General features: G+C 34.7%; 3 protein-coding genes across 3 annotated transcripts; 2 read left to right on the top strand and 1 right to left on the bottom strand.

Annotated features, from left to right (window-relative positions):
- Positions 1-1,142: 1,142 nt before the first annotated feature.
- Positions 1,143-7,713, top strand: ccdc65 (coiled-coil domain containing 65). The gene is made up of 9 exons (XM_052558948.1): positions 1,143-1,891; positions 2,229-2,385; positions 2,635-2,802; positions 2,971-3,140; positions 3,955-4,093; positions 4,623-4,820; positions 4,936-5,148; positions 6,450-6,602; positions 6,800-7,713. The coding sequence occupies exons 1-9, from the start codon at positions 1,776-1,778 to the stop codon at positions 7,091-7,093; spliced, it is 1,608 nt and encodes a 535-aa protein (XP_052414908.1). The 5' UTR covers positions 1,143-1,775; the 3' UTR covers positions 7,094-7,713.
- A 524-nt stretch (positions 7,714-8,237) lies between these two features.
- fkbp11 (FKBP prolyl isomerase 11) lies at positions 8,238-11,292 on the bottom strand. The gene is made up of 6 exons (XM_052558967.1): positions 10,885-11,292; positions 10,586-10,648; positions 9,286-9,373; positions 9,059-9,092; positions 8,828-8,898; positions 8,238-8,487 (listed from the first exon to the last, which is right to left on the bottom strand). Exons 1-6 carry the CDS (start codon positions 10,996-10,998, stop codon positions 8,279-8,281), a joined length of 579 nt encoding a protein of 192 aa, XP_052414927.1. The 5' UTR covers positions 10,999-11,292; the 3' UTR covers positions 8,238-8,278.
- Positions 11,293-12,880: 1,588 nt separating this feature from the next.
- Positions 12,881-20,197, top strand: LOC127959669 (ADP-ribosylation factor 3). The gene is made up of 5 exons (XM_052558968.1): positions 12,881-12,952; positions 15,520-15,807; positions 16,263-16,373; positions 16,941-17,065; positions 17,378-20,197. Exons 2-5 carry the CDS (start codon positions 15,660-15,662, stop codon positions 17,537-17,539), a joined length of 546 nt encoding a protein of 181 aa, XP_052414928.1. The 5' UTR covers positions 12,881-12,952; positions 15,520-15,659; the 3' UTR covers positions 17,540-20,197.
- The last annotated feature ends 1,481 nt before the right edge of the window (positions 20,198-21,678 follow it).

The following is a 21,678-nucleotide window of genomic DNA, read 5'->3' as shown; positions in this document are numbered from 1 at the left end:
ATGCTCACATACAAATTTCCTTTTTTTCTTCATTCCTTCTCTTTTCTTCATTTTTTTAATTATACTTTTGCAATTCTACAATAAAACTGCAATTCTACAATAAAACTGACAACAAATTTATTTTATATAGCATCTTTTAAAGTGGTGTTCTTAAAGCGCTGTAAAATTGAGAATCGTGCATTTTAAGGTTATGGGTTTTTACTGTAGCATTTCACATTCCTTTTCCTGTTAAATTGACTTATTTCTTTATAATGAGGCATGGCATGTATGAGAGCTGATGCTATGACGTGCACATTTTTTTTTTACCAAATGTGGAGGTATAATTATAGCCTAATAACCAAATGTGTAGAATCATTCCAATCACCTTCTAATATCGGTTTGTTGATGACAAAATAATGAAAAACCTGTTAAATCTGCAATATGACATAGAACAGAAGACAAGTGAGAGAATGGCACACGGTGAAACAGTATGTTAAAAGGCCAGCCATCCAAGCAAGAGACAGCAGCTCTATAACATCAGCTAGCTTAAGCAGATAATAGCTCTCAACCAGGAACAGATTCTAAGCTTTGGTCAGGAGAAGCCCTTAAGAGGGACGGGAAGAAAAAGGAAAGAAAAATACATAACAAAGGCACCTAAGACACAACTAGATGGGAAGTTTCTTTTCATCAGTTCATGTGCTCAATTAAATTGCACTTCTCATGCTTTTGTTGACTAAACACAAGACACAAAGAAGAAAGGAATAAATCTTTCCCCAGCTAAAATATTTAAAATACTAATCAATTAAGTGCTTATTTATATACCATAAGATCAATAATCAATAACTTAAAGTCACTAAAACTAAACTGACCTATTGAGAAATATAACTTATATCCCAGACAGCAGCATAGTGTTGGCCCAGATCTGGCCCGCATGAAATCCAGGATGATGTGTGCTCTCACTCTCAGACAAAAGTCCATTTATTAGAACTCAACAGTTCAGAAACTTAACGCATCTGTAATCCTGGCAGCGCTTTTTAGCAGACAGCAAGAAAATGCAAAATTTTAAAAGCAAAACAACTGAAAAATCTAATTGTACCAGGAGGCCTATGGTGAGTTTTATGGTAAAAAAAAAAAAAAAAAATGGCAGAGGTTGCCAAAACTATGTTAATCACATTAACATAAAATGCAGTTAGTTTAATGTGCTAGTCAAGTAGTACAAATTATTGTTATAACATATTTTGCATGTCAGTCAACTGACTAAAAGCAGCGGTCTATTTTTATCTATAATCAGCAGCGACAACAGGTTACAAAGATCATAGGTAATTACTGTAAGCTTGTGTTTTATGTAGGCTAAGTACAAAGATAACATACACAATCACAAATAGCAGAATGATTCAACTCCAGGAATGCAACTGTTTTATTAGGCTATGTATTTTTAATAACAAAACAACTTAATGTTAATTTACATAAACAGAAACCATTTTCAAGGGTAGCTTTTAAACATTCATAAAGACAAACAAGCACATACAGTAGCCTATTATTGCTGTAATTAAAGTTATTTAAAATATAACACTATGAACATCCGCACATTTAAAGCTATAGCTCCCTCTGCTGCTAACAGCTAGCATTACCTTTAGTTTGATATGAATGCCTTTATGCATGTATAACTAATAATCAATTAAAAATAATAATAATAAACATTTTCCACGTGAGCAAAACGACTTCATGAAAGGTTCATAATCGTCCAGGCTTTTTAAACTAATTATTAAACTAAATTAATTTCTGTGAAGTGAAACATGCACGCGCTCTACTGGATCGATTATGGCAGTGCAGTATCATTGGCGCAGAAGCCTTCATTTTGGTTGCTAGGAAACAGTCAACAGTCAGAGCAAGTGCGTGTGGACGTCGAAGGGTAAGACGATGTGAAATAACGCTAGCACTGCTAAAAATGCTATTTATCCATCTATTTTTATATATTTGGGGCACTGTTTGTTTCTCGACAAACATTCTCTCAGAAGAAAGGATACAAGTCCTCATTTGAAATCACTGTCTAATCCTAGTGAATTAAACTAACAAACAAAAGTTAACAAACAAACGGATGGTTTGTATTAGATTATTAATACTTTACATGTTTTTGTGCCTATATGGCCAAACTGAGGAATCTTATTGTGTAATCTTAAATTGTTGGTTTTAGCAAGTGTGTTTTTTGTGTAGTTATGCATCTTCTCTTTTTCATCTGTGATCCCCAGAAATACAGCAAGCATGCCTAAAAAAGCAGGGAAGAAAGGAGGCGGGAAACTAGTGGGGATGACAGAAGAGGAGAAGCTTCTGTACATGCAGCAGAAGGCTCAAGCTGAGGACGAGACGGCCAAGAGGAAAGAGGACATGCTCACACACTTCCTCAAGGTGACTAATAACATATAAAACATACACGGGATGACAAAATTAGTTTAGAAATGTACAAATTTTGTTTGTCGTAAAATCCTTTTGTAAATTACATTTTATGCCTAACTTTATCTATGCATAAATATTTATGCATCAGATCAACAAAATGTATTTGAGTATTTTTTTTTTTTTTACTCTATATGTGTTTTTTATATATATATGAACTGTGAGGCAAGTGATTTCTGCACTGACATATGATTTGTTTTTTAGGATAAACTGCAGAAAGAGGAGAGAAACAGCGTACTGAATCTCCATAAGCTGCGGCAGCTATGGCGCTCTGTTTTAACACAGACCAAGACAGCAGAGCTACGCAACGACATGTCAGTGCTCAGCCAGAACTTTGAGAGAGTCCTGGACTACAAAGACAACATCATTAAGGTGACAACATCATTTAAGAAAATATCATGTGTTCACAAAGCTTTAATGTATGCAATATAGCCTAGACTGTCGCTTCTAACTTATAGGAAGATCAGAATGCTACAACTTTTACGAGAGGATATAAGCAGCAAGCTTGTGTGTGTGTGTGTGTGTTTGTGTTTTAAACAGAGTTTGGTGGTTGATCTGTCTGAGAGGGAGCAGCAGTCAGAGCTGGCACGCAGTTCTCATCTGCAGAACCTGGACTATCTGTTAGAGATCCATAGGAGTCGACTGGCAGAACTACAGCTGAACTTCACCACAAATCTAGAAGAACTTGGTTCAGAGTATAATACTGAGAGGTACGTATACACACACACAAACATTTTGAATATAATGTAGTCTGTTTTCCAGTTCCTGACAACATTGGTTGGGGTGTAGAAAATGAACATATTTTTTGTTTTAATTTTGTCAATAAAAAATGTGGCATCAGAACAGATCTGGAGAAATTTGTGGATCAGATCTCCTCTGATCCAGTGGATCCTCTGCAGTGGGTCAGAATGAGAGTCCAAACAGCTGATAAAAACATCAAAATAATCTACAAGCAATCCACACAACTCCAGTCCTTCAGTTAACGTATTGTGAAATGAAAAGATAAGTGTTCTTAAGAAAGAAATCATTAAAGTTTTTACTTTTAAACCATTGCTTCTGGCTAAAATATAAGTCCATAATCTATAATAACACTTCTTCCAGTGAAAAGGTATGCATATTTCTCGCCTGATTCAGACAAGCTGACTTTTTCACTGGTTTGGAAGTTAAAAACGTCTCGATGGCTTTGTTTCTTACAAACACACAGCTTGTGAAGTAACTTACTTGTGGATTATTGTGATGTTTTTTGTACTCTCATTCTGACGGCACCCATCCACTGCAGAGGATCCATTGGTGAGGAAGAGATGTAATGCTAAAAATCTGTTCTGATGAAATCTGTTCTGTTCTTGAGTGGCCTGAGGGGTACATTTTAAGCAAATTGTAAATTTTGGGTGAACTGTCCCTTTTTATATATATATTTTTTAAAGAGTTTCATATATTAGACATTAACTGTTTATGGGCATGAAAATGCCTGTCAAAGGAATGAACAAAGTTAGCATCATCTGTACTATATTTCTTATATTTCAGAGAGCAAATTGTTTCAGAGCACCAGCAGGAGAGTATGTATTTGGAGAAGGTGATGTTTTCCATGGAAAAGCATTATGCTGATCTTGACAATGAGGCTAGACGTGACTACGAGAGCACTCGCAATCAAATAAAAAAACAGGTACTGGTTTCATTATGTTTACGTTTATTAATTTGCCAGATGCTGTTATCCAAAGCAACTTAAATGAGGAACATTGCAAAAAAAAATTGTCATAGTGCCAACAATATTCATAGGTTTAGTAAAAACTAGATTAGTAAACAAGCTGGAACAGAGGAGAAATACAGAAAAGAAGAAAAAGAGATGGTTTATATATATATATATATATATATATATATATATATATATATATAAAATAAGAGTTAAGTGCCTAATTGCATTAACCTAATGGATTATAAAAATGCAGATTACACAAATGTGTGTGTACATATGTGTGTATATATATATATATATATATATATATATATATATATATATATATATATATATATATATATATATATATATTTCTATACATTTATATGCCTTTAAAATTTTCTAATTAAGTCCTCAACAATACAAATATTATACAGAATCTGTATAATATTTGACAAACCAAGACACATTTTTATGGGTTTAATATAATACAATGATGTTGGTTTTGTTTCTGCAGAACAAAGAGGATAAGCAATCAGTGAAAGATCAGATGGAAGGGGTGGTGGAAAAACTGTGGCGGGAACTTCAGCAGGTTTTACACCACTACAATGAGACCACTAAAGACAGATTCATCGCAACTGAGTCTCTGCAGATCAAGGATGGACAAAGTGCTAAAGAGATTGACACGCATAAAAAGCACATTCAGAAGCTGCAGGTCAGCAACAAAGTAGCTGACTACTTTGAAGAAGCATTTTCCCCTATACTTCCAATTGTGTTGTTTCACAGGTTTGATGATTTTATTTGCCATTTAAAATGTGAAACATTTGCAGGAGTCTATCTCTGCTCTGCGCTGTCAGCTGAGCTCCAGTCAAAGCGGAGTAACAGCTCAGCAGCTTCATTCAGGCCGTGAAGAGCTCGCCCAGAAAGTTCAACATTTCAGAGTCCACCTCGCTGAGGGCCAAGCCATCCGGAGAAAGCAGCTCACCAAACTTACCATTCAAAGCAGCGATGCTACTAAAAAACTGCAAGAGATTGTAGCCATGGTACATTTATGCATCCACGTTTTTACACAAAATATTTCCACAATCATCAACATCAAACTGTTCTTTATTTTCCATACATCTGCTTTGTCCCTTCAAGCCATTCAGTAGGGAAGTAGAATGCTGTTTTATATTGCTAAAAAAAATTATGAATCTTTTCATTCATCTTATTTCTTGTACATGTTTCAAGTGAGGCATCAAAACCTCATAGAAAATTAGAATATAATTACATTTATTATTATTATTATTATTATTATTATCATTTATAATAATAATATCTATTTTATTTCAAAACAACAGAATTATAAAAAAAATATAAAGCTACGTATTTAAAAATATTAATATACTGTAATTATATTATATTGATCATAAAATCATTTACAATTAATCCATTATCCTATGTAATATCATATCATATCATATCATATCATATTACATGTGACCCTAGACCACAGAACCAGTGAACCAGTGATGAGTGATAAGTTGAAATTGAGATTTATACATACTAAAATAACCTTAAATAAAAGCTTAAAGTGACGTGACATTCAGCCAAGTATGGTGACCCATACTCAGAATTTGTGCTCTGCATTTAACCCATCCGAAATGCACACACACAGAGCAGTGAACACACACACACACACACTGTGAGCACCATGGATTTATGGTTTGTTAGGATAGGACAATATTTTAAAATCTGGAATCTGAGGGTGAAAAAAAAATGCCTTTAAAATTTTAAAATGAAGTCCTCAACAGTGCATATTATTAATCAGTAATTAAGTTTTGATATATTTTTGGTTAGAAATGTACAAAATATCTTGATGGAACATATCCTAATGATTTTTGGCAAAAAAAATTAAAAAAAATAAATCAATGAATGTATTGTTGCCTATTGCTATAAATATAAAAGTGTGACTTGTCCATGGTCACATATAATATAATATAATATAATATAATATAATATAATATAATATAATATAATATAATATAATATAATATAATATAATATAATATAATATAATATAATATAATATAATATAATATAATATAATTTTTCCAGAATTCTCAAGAGAAATATTATATCAGTTTAAAAAATTTTCTTCAAAAAGTCAAACATGAATAAAAGAGGGTTGTGCACAAAACATGATGAAGCATGAAATAAGACTTGTTGTCTAGGTAAATCCTTCAAGTCCTTAAACTGGGAGAAACTGCTTCTTGTATCATGAGAAGACAGGGATGCATTTTAAATATTTATTGGGAGTAGTGTTGAATCTGGAGTAGAGATCATATTTCTCTCTCTTTCATAGGGTGAAAGGTTGATTCGTCTCTCTGAGATGTGTAGTAAGATGGAGACGGAGTATGAGAAGGTTCTGCCCTTCTACACATCCTCACTGAGTGAAGAAGAGCTGAAGAAGGAGAGAGCCAATGCCATGGAGCCGCCGACTGAGAAACTTGCTCAGGTAATGAGCACAGAGCTCAAGCTCATTCAAAACACACTCAGCTTGCATTGTGGCTTTTCACAACCCCATGAATTTCAGATAGTTAAAAAAAAACATAATTTTCTCAAGTGATATCAAGTTTCACTTAGATATAAATGACACTGTGAACTATTAATGCCAGTTATTGACTTTTGACTTGTCCTGTTCTCTGTCCCCAGCTAACGCTTGACTATTTGCCTCTTGAGAAGTTCTGGCAACGGTACAACAAGGTTCAGCTTGAACATTTGTGTCTGAAGCGAGAGAAAACACTGCTGTTACAGGAAAATGAACGACTGAGGCTCTATCTGAAGCAGTATCTGGATGAAGTTTCGGTTTCTGATGAGAGTTTTCGGCAACAGAAGCTTCTGGTGGTGTTATCTCCTTCTCTTCAGGACACCGCTGCCACTGAGAGACGCGATCAGAAGCGCTATGTGGTCCAAGAAGCAGCAAATATTGTGCACAAACAGTTTTAGGGAATAAAATGCATTATGTAATGCAGAAGTGTTTCTGGTTGCAATTAAAATCAAAACATTTAGTCTGTTTAATGCAATGCAATGATTTAATGCAATGATCTCAGTGATTTAGATTTTAGCACACTTTCCTCACAGCTTATGTAGGTTACATCCAGTTGCGACAGTTCTAGAGAAAAAAGTAAGGTTTTTAATGTCCTTCAATTGCCTAAAGATGGCGCCAAATCATTGAAGATTCCAAAAAATTCCATAATTTATGTGGAGAGTTTTGTCCTCATTTTGTCCTGTTTTCCAATATTCTAAAGCAGAAATACTTATCAGCAAATTTCAGTATGTTAATGAACAACAATAGCAGTAATTCTGTGTTTTGAAATTCTAATATTGATTCTATAGATTTGCTGCAAGGTTTGTCTGCATTTTTGATAACTTCTTATCAGATACTGACCTGGAGTGAATGTTATCTTTCTTCTTTTACTCACATTGACATGACAAGATTGATAAAGACGCTAATCACAAATTTGCATGAGGGACTTTAAGCCGAGGCAGTATAAATGAATTCTCTCCACAAATGTCTTTTACATCAGGAATAAAGCAATTATACAATAAAAGCAATTCATCTCTAACTCTGGTTAATTATTAATCAAGGAGTAAAGACAAAAATGACTGACTGGGATGAGTTGCATTTCAGACTCAATGCTGCAGACATTTTAGCCCATAAACATTAATACACATGGTTTCAAATATTTAGCTGATTTCACTCAGAAATCAGTTCTTTTAAATGGTAATAATATTTCACAGATTTATGATATATTTCAGCCTTGAGAAATATAAGGGAACTCTAAAACTTTTTTAAAAAATCTTCCCAAATTTTAAATTGTGGAGTATATTTAATTGAAACAGGTAATGAATAATATATGATTTCTGAGGCAGAATGTTTAGGCTAAACAGTGTGTGCATAAATTACAAAACCCCCAAATTATACATTCTTGAATGCTTTGAAATTCTTCTAAACATACCTATAGAAATACTTTTTGGGGTCACTGTACAAACTAAGGCACATATTGTAAGTGGATCCAGATAAATGTATCTGTTCAATGACTTACATAGGAGAATAAAAAAAAAAAAAAAATGAAAGCACCAATCGAAGCATTTTTTATTTAAATATTTTATTCTTTTTGGCTTTAAAACTTATTTCTTCTTGCTTTTCTTGTCTTTGTTCTTCTTCTTGCCTTGAGGTTGTGCATGTGCTTTGTTGTAGAGGTAGAGACCCACTAAACCCAGTAAAGTGGGAACCAGTGCCAAGCACAAAAGAGGCAAGATATCATTAACTATCTTCTGCCACGGCGTTTGCTGGGACAGAGAGATCACCTCCACCTCAAACTCAAGTGTGCTGTCCCCTGTGAGGAAACAACAGGATTTAAAGGGAGTCCCCCAGAACCTGTATGACTTTCTATCTTCTGTGGAGCATGAAAGGAGATATTCTGAGAGATACTGATAACCAAACAGTTTAAGCTCACATTTCTGTCCATACAATGTAGGTCAATGGAAACAGAAACTGCTTGCCTACCACTGTTTTCATGTTCTATATAAGATAGAAAGTCGTACAGGTTCTGAACAACATGAATGTGAGCAAACGATGAAAGATTATTCATTTTGGGGTGAATTATCCATTTAACCGTTCAAATAAATAATCATTATTACCAGCTTAAAGCCACTTTAAATGTATGGCTGTGCTACCTGGAATGGTTGGAGGGTATCCTCTCTTTCCATACGCGAGGTGAGCTGGAATCGTGGCTTTGATTTTTTGTCTGTGCAAAAACAGTGCCAGAAAAGACTGAAAACGGACTTTAAAGTGGGTGATTCAGACCTTTTCTTGAAGTGTTCTTCAACATAATTCAATCGCTGTACTTTTACCGTCTCTGCCTACATGGATTGCCAAGTGACAAGCAGGCATTGACTTCAACTTACCCTTCACACAATCCGACCAGGGCTTGCTCTAGGCCTGCCAAGCAAAATAATGTGTTTTATAGATATGTGCAATTGTGGAAACAGCAAATCATTTCTGTTTATTCCATGGATTGCAAAAAAAAAAAAGCATGACCTTAGTTATCATAACAGTCTTTCTCTAAAAAAGTTCTGTTGTTATGAATATAACATATCATTTGGGGATGGACTGCAGAGGTGGAGCCTCATACCTATGATGACAGACCTCTTGCCCAACTCTACGACCAGAGGCTCACGAGACAGAGAGGTGTCAATCACCTTCCCGTCCATCAGTCGACCCTGTGCAGGACAGGAGAAATGGTGTTGAAGGTCAGTTGCATTCATTTATTTTCATAGATGCAGCAAATTATTTGTTGTAAATACATCTAGAACTTAATTAATAAAATGTAATGAAATCACTGCCAGGATGCTAGAATTGTGGATTGACTTTTAAAGGTTTTGGAAGCACTAATGTTATAAAAAAAAAATATATATATATATAAAGGCGGCGTATTTTAATAATCGGGTTGGGGCATGTTGTCACCAGGTGTTTTACATGCTGAAATTTAAAACCATTTTATTATTTACAATTTCTGTTGACCAAAACAATATTTGTGTATATGTGTATGACATTTGAATGGTAGTATATATTTAATGGAATATTGAATTAATCATAAATTATTAATAAAAATGAAAAATGTTTGAGAGAGTATGCCTACAGTTTAAACATTATCTGCTATATATATATATATATATATATATATATGTGTGTGTGTGTGTGTGTGTGTGTGTGTGAACTTACACTTGTGTGTATAGTGTTATTATAGTATCATTAATATACTGTTATAGATTTATTAAAATATTTCATTATACGTTTTTATATTCTGTAATGTTTAGTAAATTAGTTGTGTTTTTGTAATTTTACTGTTTTGTTTTTATATCTAACTTTTATTACAAGTTGTCAAAATATGTAATCATGTGTTAAATAAATTAAAAGTATGTTTAAAATTGTATTTTTTTTATTTTTAGAAAATACTTTGATGCAGTGACCTAATCTAAGAACTATTCAAGGCCTCCTCTTATATGTTCCTATAGAGTCAGAATGACCGCGCGCGCGCACGCTCGCTCTGACTGACTCAACTGCTGACGTGTTGCTCCGCCTCCTCCACAACATTTGGTTCCGCTTAAAACTAAAATACTATTACAAAATAAATGCATTTCGAAACAAAAACATGTCTCCAAGATTAGCTTCAGTTCTGTATGAACTAAAGAGGAATGAGTTATCTTTTTCATCTCTCTCACGTAATGCATTACAACTCGAGTTTCTGTCAGATATGGCGAGTCCAGATGTCAGCTTTAGTCTGCCACATCACTGAACGATTTAATGAGCAAATACCCCCCAAGAGTCCATTTTGACGCATTTTAATTCAATCATACCAAGAGATTTATTTGGGAGGTGCCTCGTTTTACAGCATAATAGAGTCTAAAGGCGCAACTCGTTGTGTTTATTACCGTGTAATGGATTTGAAGCGTGTCTCCCATCTCGGATGTAATCGTGCATGTCTCTGGCTTCACCTAAAATGGTAAAAAACACAATATTGAGGAAATTATACAGAGTGGACGTCGTAAGGAAATGAAATGCACAGACCATCGACTGTATTAAAAACGACGCAACATAGAGAATATGCATTTAGAATTGATACATGTGCCTCTGTCATCAAAGCACGAATGCGGCGAGCCGCTTCGTGGACTCTTGTATCAATAGTCACTCTAGTCATTCATAAAAATAAAAAAAACTTGACCCAGCTTACCAACGTGTCCACAACCAACTGCTCGATCACGCTTTCTTTGCTATCTCCGTCTTCAGCTGCAACAAATGCAAAAGCTGCCAGAAAAATCAAGGCGATTCCTGTCCGAATTCGCATCGTGTCTCACGTTAAGAGAAAATCAGCACCAACAATAACCACAAAAAAGGATAGAAGCTACTCTAAGTGTCTGACTTCCGTCACAAGAGTCGCCCCACTGCAGCCTGCGGCGCGGAGAGAGCCAGTAAATACTCGGACAAGAAGAGATGCCAGTTAAAGCTGATGTGTTATTATAGTGAAGAGATAACGGCAGGCTTATAGACGACCCTCGAGCACTGGACCAATACCTGGGTCACTGGAATCCCCGCCTTATAATCCGCCAGCATCCCAGAAGTCTCTCCACATGGCTGCTGCAGTTAGAGAACTGCCCCGCTAGAGGGCGCGTGGTATTCCGCGGGTGAGAAAAGCAATAAAGCGCTACTGCATCCTTTTTTCTTGATCTGTTTAAAGGTAACGTGTGTAATTTCTGCAAAACAAGCGTCAGTAACCGGAACTGCAAAAATAATAGCTGTTGTCAAACAGGTTTCTTGAAAACTCCCCGTCTCCCATTGTTCTTCCAAACAGATAGCCCCGCCCCCGCCACGTTGAACCAATAATGAGCAAATAAGCATGAAGTATTTCAGGATCCGAAAAGTACGCACTATAGCTTTAAGATTTTATATTTTTTTATAATGCAAATTATATAAATTATAATCTATAATCTATATAATGCTTTTGCACCATACTTCATAAACCTGCCCTCTAGTTTATAGTCTAAGCATAATTTTATTCTTTGAATTCACATCTTATTTTTATGTTGTTAAAGAGTTCATCCGTTTCTGTCATTAATTACTCACCCTCATGACGTTCCAAACCCGTGATCCTTCGTTCATCTTCAGAACACAAATTATGGTGTTTTTTGTCAAATCTGAGAGCTCTCTGAGCCTCTGTAGACAACAATGCATTTTTGGGAGAACTATCCCTTTCAGTTATATTTGAGTTATCATGTTGTCTTTGCAAGCTTTATTCTTTATTATTGTTTTTTTATTATCATTAGTAAGTAACATTTATTTATATAGCACCTTAAGGAGTCACAAAGTCCTTTACAATAAAATTAAAATCAAAACAAGTTAAATACCAGCTGCACAAATACCACCAAATAAAAAAATAAATAAACTGGTTTCAGACCATACTGTTAGTTAAAAGCTTGTCCAAAAATATGTATTTGGGTGTTTTCTTTTTATTATTAAATTTTCATAAATTAGTTAATATTATTTAAGTATCCCTACTATTATAATGTTTGTTAATATTTTGAATTATACTTTTTATTTTTCTGTTTTCATTGTAATTTTAGGCCATTTTGTGTACTTTTTTATTTATCATTATTTAGTTTTTATTAAAATATATTTATGCAGGCTAGTTCATATTAAGTTTAAATGTATTTAGTTTGGTCATTTTAATTCTTTAGCTTAAACTAAATGATAATGAGAAATGCCTTGCCTTGGCAACGAGCTGAAAGAAAACATTAAAAAAAAACTAGTTTAGTAATTGTTTATTTAATTATAAGTAATTCTATTTTGTACTGGTTTTAATTTTGGTATAGTTTAACGTTAACAAGTCTGAAGTAGAACACCATGTGATTTAAGTTACTAAACTATTTCATATTAAGCATCAGTTTAATAGTTTATTTATTGTTTCATTTCAAGACTTACAGTGTCTTTTTATTTTCCATTTTGTTTTCCTCAGAGAGTCCTAAATGGGTAAAAAATAAATGCACATTTTATGCTTAAAATACAAAAATACAAAGATATTTGCTAAGAATTTCCAGGGAAGTTGTAGTTTGAAGGACTGTCAAGCATTTCCTTGACATGTCATTTGTTTGGCTATGATACCTGACCTGACTGGAGGCAGTCTCAAGATGCAAAACCAAACATCGCGAGAAATCCCCATCCAAGCCTGTGCTGTCGGCGTAAACTCTCGTGAGATTTTCTCTCTGTCTCTCCGTGTCCAGAATCGGCTGGTGTCAGCTCGCAAGGTAATTCAGATACGTTCAACTGTTGTGTTTGCTTTAAAATGAAGTGTTTGGAGGTGGTTCTGACGGGTTGAAATGTTGTCTGTACGTTTGGTGAAATATGACAGCGCGTCTAATATTGCTGCTGGAGACAGAAAGGCCTTCCGCGAGGCAGGTATCGTCTCTCTATCTCTCCAAATGAATGAAGATCTGTATCAGAGATGATGTGCTTGCTGTCTTACGCCTCTTCAGATATAATGACGGCTCGTATTGCGCTCGGGCTTTAATTGATTCTGGTTGGTTTTTGCATGAATTGTAGTGATCTTGCATAAGAACAATTTCATCCATCTGCTTCGTGCCAAACGCCTCTCTTCACGGAGAAGCTCCGATCTTTGTATCCTACGCCGACACCGTCAAAGGGTCGTAGGCCTTTATGAGCTCCAGCAGTAATCCATATTATTAATTTAGCGCCATATTCATGTTTTTAATTATTAGATATCACGTGGACCTCCGTCTAGCGCAGTTGTATTTCGATGTCTCGTGACTACATTGTTGGGGTCTCTTGCACGAGAGTCATTCAGAAACGAGGAAGCCTTTAAAAACGACGAGGTCTGTTACAAAAATAGTTGTAAATGATACTCGTGATGTGTTTTGTGGAAGGGGTTTGCTGGAGGTGGGTCGAGCGTCAGCACCATGGACAGCTCAGCCGGAGTCAGACCCCCGCAGCGTCATGATCAGATTATTATTCATCACAAACACCTTCTCGTATCACTGTCTTAATGAACACATTTACATGTGCATTATGCAGCTTTAATATTGTTACCTTTTGTATTGTTTTTAAAGGGGAGACCAAGGCTAACTGTCACACTTCTGTCATTATTACTACTTTAAAAGTCAGCTTCTTATTAGGCAAGATTTAGGAAACAAAATATATTTAAAATTTTCACTGTGGCTTGAAAAGTAGAAAGATACAAATTAACACATTTTGATATTTGGTGATAACGTAACCCAGTTGCATTGTGGCATTATAAGCTGTCACAATATGGACACACTGATAGAGATAATATAGATTTGTTTATTTGGACATTTGTCTCAAAGCCTTACAGTTCCTTTGATAAAGCCACTGTGTGACTAACTTCAGTCTCCCTTAAACATGTTTAATTTCAAAATGTAAGCTTTATACAATGACAGTTCATGAATTAGGACAACTCGGTTATTGGGGAATGTGTTCTACATCTCGGATAACTCCATCTGGGAACGTTCAGGGATGACTAGTGGGGGTTCATGTGAAGGCGGGATATGAGAGGGATGAACAGATTGCTGGATGGCCTGAAGACATGGCAGGATCATAGTTTCTTCAGTTCAGTATGTAGCTTGTACACATAAAGCAGTCTGTTGAATAGAAGAAATGTATACGCATCCAAAAGCATCATGTTCATTCAATCTGCTTGCAACTTCTAAATGTGTCTTTGATAATCAGCGAGTGAAAGAATGTTTGATTGAAATGATCAGATTGCTCTCCTTATCATTTACATGTTAAATTCGGTCAGTCCAACTGAATCACACTTTATGTAGATCATTTGCTGCAATATGATGCATATTTGTTTTTTAAAGGGTGCATATTTGTACATATTGGTATCTATTAAAAGTAAATGTTAGCACCTAAAAGGGAAAAAAAAGTAATTTTGAAAAGTGACAGCTTTCGTACCTTTTTTAATGTACATGCATACATACCTACACTACTGTTTACTGTTTTGGAATAAAGTCTCTCTTTCTTGTTTGTGACTCTGGACCACAAAACCATAGCCAAAACAACATTATATGGATCAGAATTATCGGTTTTTCTTTTATGCCAAAAATCATTAGGATAAAGGTAAAGATCATATTCCATGAAGATATTTTGTAAATTTCCTAACGTAAATATATCAAAATGTAATTTTTGATTAGTAATATGCATAGCTAAGAGTTCATTTGGACAACTTCAAACGCGATTTTCTCAGTATTTAGATTTTTTGCACCTTCAGATTTCAGATTTTCAAACAGTTGTATCTCGGCCAAACCATACATCAATGGAAAGCTTATTTATTCAGCTTTCAGATGATGTATAAATCTCAATTTAGAAAAATTGACACATATGACTTTTTGGTTTTGTGGTCCATGGTCACATTTGATTGAACAGTAAATGAAACAGTAATATTTAAATTTTAAATAACTGCTTTCTATTGAAATCATTTTTAAATGTAATTTATTCTAGGGATGACAAAGCTTCAGTCTTCAATGTGACAAGATTCTTGAAAAATCCTTTTAATATGCTGATTTCATGAAACATTTTTTATGATTATCAAGGTTGAGAATGGTTCTTCTTCTTCTTAATATTTTGGTGGAATCCGCGATGCATTTTTTCAGGATTCTTTGATGAATAGAAAGTTCAAAAGAACAGCATTACTTTGAATTATAATTTTTTTTGTAACATTATAAATGTCTTATACTATCAAGTTGTATTAAGTCAAGAGACCCTTTCTGAATAAGAGTGCACATTTAATGAGAGTGAGAATAACATTTCCTTTCTCATTTCTTTTTCCCTTTCCAAGACTCTAGATTCTTTTTCTCAGCTAAATAACCTTGTTTCTCAAGGCTTTCAGTTTTTTTTTTTACCTCAGTGGATTGTTCCACACCAAGGACTCACAGCTTTCTGGATTGTGATTGGCTAGACGAAGCAAAACATTGAATCATGGGGAATATTTTTGGCAATCTGCTGAAGAGTCTGATAGGGAAGAAAGAGATGAGAATCCTGATGGTTGGATTAGATGCTGCTGGTAAAACCACCATCCTTTACAAACTGAAGCTGGGAGAGATCGTGACCACCATCCCAACCATTGGTAAAACTTTATTCTATCGTTGTGTTGACTTACAATACTATTATACAGGATTCTGTATATCCTTAGGCGGAATTCAAGGTGTGAAACGCAGTGTATAAATGTGTATGTATTACATCATATAATTAACTTTTGTGAAACAGCTAGTTGAAGAACATTTCCATTTCAGTTTTTTCGAAATTAAATAGAGAAGATTATTGAGTTGTGACTTACACTGTAACTTTTAGTTTCCATTTAGCTAAATATTTTAATGCTGCTATTACTTTTGACATACATAAATGCTTTTTATAGCAGAAACTGCCAGGTATGCAGTATCTGTAGAAGTCTGTAAGTTAGGAATCATGTCAATTATTCTTAAGAAATTAAAATGTTACAGTTTCCCTAGTGTCCCTACATATACACTGTTTAGATTCTGTGATTCTGGGTCACACCGTGTAAGTTTGTGTTTGTGTCTTAAGGCTTTAACGTGGAGACCGTGGAGTACAAGAACATCAGCTTCACTGTGTGGGATGTGGGTGGTCAGGATAAAATCAGACCACTCTGGAGACACTACTTTCAAAATACACAGGGTGAGTTACACATACAATCCACTTCTCCCACTAAAACACAAGCTGGATTGAGTTGACTGTGCAAATGATTGTAATTTGATGCGTCTGTGTAGTTTGTGTTGTGTTCAGTGAGCACACACTGCATTTTCAGGGTTGGTCCTGCAGAGCCACCTTGTAAACATAATAAACAAAAAGGGAAAGAAAAGAAAATATGTATAAATAAATTATTATTTAATTTAAAAAATAATTATTATTGGACTAGTTCCCCAGGTAACGTTATTCATTTTCATTTAGTTTAACTTTATTGTTTTAATATATAACTAAAACTGAAAAACAAAAAACTATAGAAAAATATCTATTCTTTATAAAACATATAAAGTATTTATAAATATTAATAACTATTGATTAAGAACTATAATAGTACATCTACATCTTAGTGTAAAATAGCTCAAAGAAACAATGTTCTTTTTAAACACAACATTTCATAGCTGAATTAAATCTGGGTATTTTTTGAGTTGTGCTAATGTTAGTTGCTTGTTGAATTAAATGAAGTCTTTTCTTCATCTCTGCTCATTTTTCTTTCCTTAGGTCTTATCTTTGTGGTTGACAGCAACGATCGGGAGAGAGTTAACGAGGCGCGGGAGGAGTTAATGAGGATGCTCGCAGAAGATGAACTGCGTGATGCTGTCCTTCTTGTCTTTGCAAACAAACAGGTACTGTGGTTTTTCTATTAAAGCATCCCTACTACCTGACAGATCTCAAAATATATGTCCAGAAAAATCATTTAATATTTTAATATTTATACTACCATTTAAAAGATTGGGTTCATATTTATTATTTTTAGGTTACTAGCAAAACATTTATATGAACAGAAAACATGTCCATCAACGTGCAGTCCATAATCTATCATCTGTTTTTCTGTGGCTAAATTGTATATTTATTTTAGAATAAAAATATCTGGTCCTGTCTAAGCAAATACTCAATTTCCCAATCTGCTCTCATGTTTTATTCCTCATTGACTGCAGGATCTGCCGAACGCTATGAATGCAGCTGAGATCACAGACAAACTCGGCCTCCATTCGCTCCGCCATCGCAACTGGTACATACAAGCGACCTGCGCGACCAGCGGCGACGGTCTGTACGAAGGGCTCGACTGGCTCGCAAATCAGCTCAAGAATAAGAAGTGAGGGGCGGGATTTTCATAACGTGGCTGTCTCTCGCTTTGGGAAAGGGGTGGGACTAATTTGGCCTTCGGAATCATTATGTTTGGTTTCTCTTTGTTTAATTTGTTTGTTATTTTTTGGTTGTATTCTGGAAAAACACAGTATGTGGTTTATGGAGCCTTCTACGTTCTGTGTAAATCATCTGTAGGTTTTTATGCACACACGCATTCACACGCAGATCAATATTTCCTCTGTGGACTTTTCCATTTCAATGTATGAAAAGTGTCTGTTTATAGCATCAACGTTTAGTCGATTTAATCGTCTCTCCCTCACTAACTCACTCGCTAACGTGTTTTCAATCAGTGATCAGTGTTGTCCTTGACTGCCACGAAAAAGATTGTTGGGTCTGAGCGCGCTCATGTATTATGTAATATGATTATGTATTTCCTCGTATTGTTGAAATGTTCCGTAGATGCAATTATAATGCAGTTTGCCTCCTCACGCACACAATATCCACAGTCTGTGATCCCGTCCGTTCGTGATTGCATTAGATACCCTGCTGTTTTTTGCATGGCTCTTTCTCTCGGTGTGGTGTTCAGCGTTGTGCTGTTGTAGAGGTTAGATCTGCATGTGTGTGTTAAGTCACACGAAGCTGGTTGGTGATGCATGCTGCTTTGTGGCTGTGCTGTACAATGAATGTTGCTTATCACACATCCCTCGCCTAAACTGTGAGTCAAACGTGGTGCTGTCGGCTTGTCCACCATAATTTGCATTCAAGTGAAGCTGTAAATAAAGCTTTTTCCAATCAAACGCCCCTTTGTTGTAGAATTGACTTGGCTAGTTGTTGCATGGATATTGTTTTGTATGAATCACTAGCATTGTCTGCATGGAATGCATGCTGTGCTGTTAGTCCAATAGATAGATAGATAGATAGATAGATAGATAGATAGATAGATAGATAGATAGATAGATAGATAGATAGATAGATAGATAGATAGATAGATAGATAGATAGATAGACAGACAGATAGATAGATAGATAGACAGATAGACAGACAGACAGATAGATAGATAGATAGATAGATAGATAGATAGATAGATAGATAGATAGATAGATAGATAGATAGATAGATAGATAGATAGATAGATAGATAGATAGATAGTGAAATGCTGTTTAAAAGTCCTTTATTAGTTGTTATACTAATTTGCCACTGACATGATTAGTAGATTGTAAACTGTTGCCTATTTTTTTGCTTTTACTTTCATATTAGTGAACAGCATAAAACAGCACACACGCATTAAACCTCGGTATGTCAGTGGTCTGTGGCAAACTGCATAATAACTCATCTGCTTATGTGTTTGTTTGCATGTTTCATGCTCATAATGCGTTTTGTGGGTTCAGACGAACATTTCGCCCCCCAACCAATGTGAATTTGTTCAATCAGTGCACACATTTGGACTTTATTCATGGTGTTTTGGATTATTATAGTTCAGAAATGAGAAAAATATCTAGAAATTTATATTTAAAGAAGGATGTCTTTTGTGTTTAACACTTTATATTCTATTTCATAATCTATATCTGTTACAGACCACAAGGAAAAATGAAAGATCAAATGCTAACCTATTTTACCGTGCTAGCAAGTGTAAATACTAACAAAGGTAAACAAACAAAACTGCTTATCCTGCATTGCGTATATGTCGGTAATCCATCCATCACACAGAAATCTAACACTAACGAAGTCTGTTTGTAATTGTGTGTGTTTCTAGCATTGTTTTCTAGTTTGTATTTTTGGCATTTTCCATTTAATACCCGGCACTTTTCCACTAAAACCAATTGTTATGACTGTATGAACATTATAAAAGGCAGGTCTTTTCAACCTAGGACATGATTTGAATGGAGTCTTGTATTATTTTGAGCGTTGTAGCGTGTGGGTGATGCAGGAACGTTACCAAAACAACTGTGCTATTTAGCAAGACACTTAACCTCAAATGATCCAGTTTGGCTATGGAACATAAGCTTAGTTAGCTTAACACTCTACAATAGTATTTCAGCATATAATGCAAACAGCGATATGTCTGCAAGGCCATTTCTACACAAGTCTGCAGTGTGAATCGTCCAGTCTGTTAGGTTTTGTGGCCTTATCTTCTTACTAAAGTGTGTTTTCACAAGGTTATTTATTAACTAAGTTAATGGGTTGCTGGTTTTGTTTTAGATGATCCGGGAACAAAAGGGGTTCAAAAATTTCAAAGCATTTATTCTTTGCATTAAATAGTTTGTGTGCTTATTGAGTAGCTAGGATTGACTTTTTAGGATGGTTTAAAGTTTCATTGTATCTTCTTCGATATTCTATTTTTATTTATGTATTTATTTCGGTGAGTGTTTTGGTGAATGTGTTTTTACCTCTGTGTGCTTATGCATTTACTTTGTTGATTTTTTTTTTACTGTGTTGGGTAAATCATTTTGATGGCTTATACAGTGTCAGTGAACATAATCATTGAAGGGGAATATAATTTCTCAATAAATAAATAAATAGAACTTAGAAATCATGGATGAAATGTGTAATTATCTCTTACAGTAGATTAAGAAAGATTATTGCTGATTATTATGATGTAGACACCAAAATCTTTCTCTCCCTCCGATTGCTGACTGTAACACCACACTCAAATAAAAACATGAAAATTATTTGCTGTGCCTTCTCTCTTTTGCGTTTGTTCCATTCTATTTTATTTTTTACTTAAGAACCTTATTAATGACCACACCTGCTGGAAGATTATAGTGGATACTGCTGAATAAACCTATCCTTACTGCTCTGGAATATGCTTTAGTAAAGCCACCTAATGATTTCATCATATTGTATATTATGTGTAATGTCTTACATTGATCTCTGGTAGGCGCCAGAAGTGGATCATGTCTAATCCCAGATGTAATTACAGTTTTAATGGATTGCATTATTAATCATAAATGTCTCACAAAGATAAACTGTGCTTTGAAACTTCTAAGCTGGAGTCATAGAGTAGGCCTGCATCCAGTCTCTTTCTGCACTGCAGTCCACTTATGTCCACCAGAAGAGAGCAGAACTATTGTGAAAACCACCAGTTTCAGACACATTTCAGTTTGGGAAAGGACGAATAGAACAAAAAAGCATTTGCATTATGACATATGTGCTTACCAATGTATAATATATATACAGTGCTAAACATTCACAAACCCACGAGATGTTCAAAGTAGGAAGTGTGTGAGAAAGCTCAATCAGAGTGTGTTCTGGCCTTTAATGCTGTTGGCTAGTAAAATATTAACGAACAAGGAATGTGTCCCAAAATCATAAAAGACCTTGTTTATGCACTGCAGTTCCCTGTAAAAAGAAAAAAAAAAAATAGCATATGATGTATATAGAGAACAGTAAAGAATTCACTAAGGGTTGTTGTGTAAGTATGCCTGTCTGTCTGTGTACTTGATTGTTCAATCAGTGCCTCACACAGACCGGTAGTGCAGGAAGAGCTGGTCTTTAAAACCTGATTTACAACTGTGACTACAAGGGGGAAGTTAATTGTTCAAAAACAATTGCATGCTGTGAAAACAAAAACACTTTAAACATAATAAGTTGATTAATGTGTAGCATCCATTTGTGCCGTGTGTGTCAAATTTGATGAACTACAGTATAAGGAATTTGCTTAATAATAAAGAAAATGTAAATAAAGTATATTTTTTTCCAAAAAAAAGAAAGAAATTGTAATAATTATTTTAGATTACAATTAAATGCATTATTGTGAGGCACGTTATGTGATAGTTTAGTGATTACTGTTGAGACATTTAGAATAAATTACAAAAAAAGACTATAAAAATATGCATAATAATTAAAATATACATTCTTATTTTGTCAGTTATTCAGTTGATGTGATTTCTGTCTGAGAGTGAAGTCTCAAGTTAAATTTTTGTGAGTATTGTTGGGGAATTATGAGTAGCCTACAATCCAAAAATTGACAGTTACTGAACTGCTGCACAGCGATGTGTGATTTTACAGTTTAGAGTTTCCTTTTGAGGCATTTAGAATTCATAGAATTGCAGTGAATACATTACAAAAAAAAGGCAAATCAAAATGTAAAAACATAAATAAAAATATTTATTTAAAATGTATTATTTTTGCAGTTAAACACGTTCTTGTC

Source organism: Carassius gibelio, chromosome B6 (genome assembly GCF_023724105.1).
Source record: "Carassius gibelio isolate Cgi1373 ecotype wild population from Czech Republic chromosome B6, carGib1.2-hapl.c, whole genome shotgun sequence".
Taxonomy (NCBI): Eukaryota; Metazoa; Chordata; class Actinopteri; order Cypriniformes; family Cyprinidae; genus Carassius; species Carassius gibelio.
Note: the sequence above shows the minus strand (reverse complement) of the source record. Positions and strands in the feature narration are given on the sequence as shown.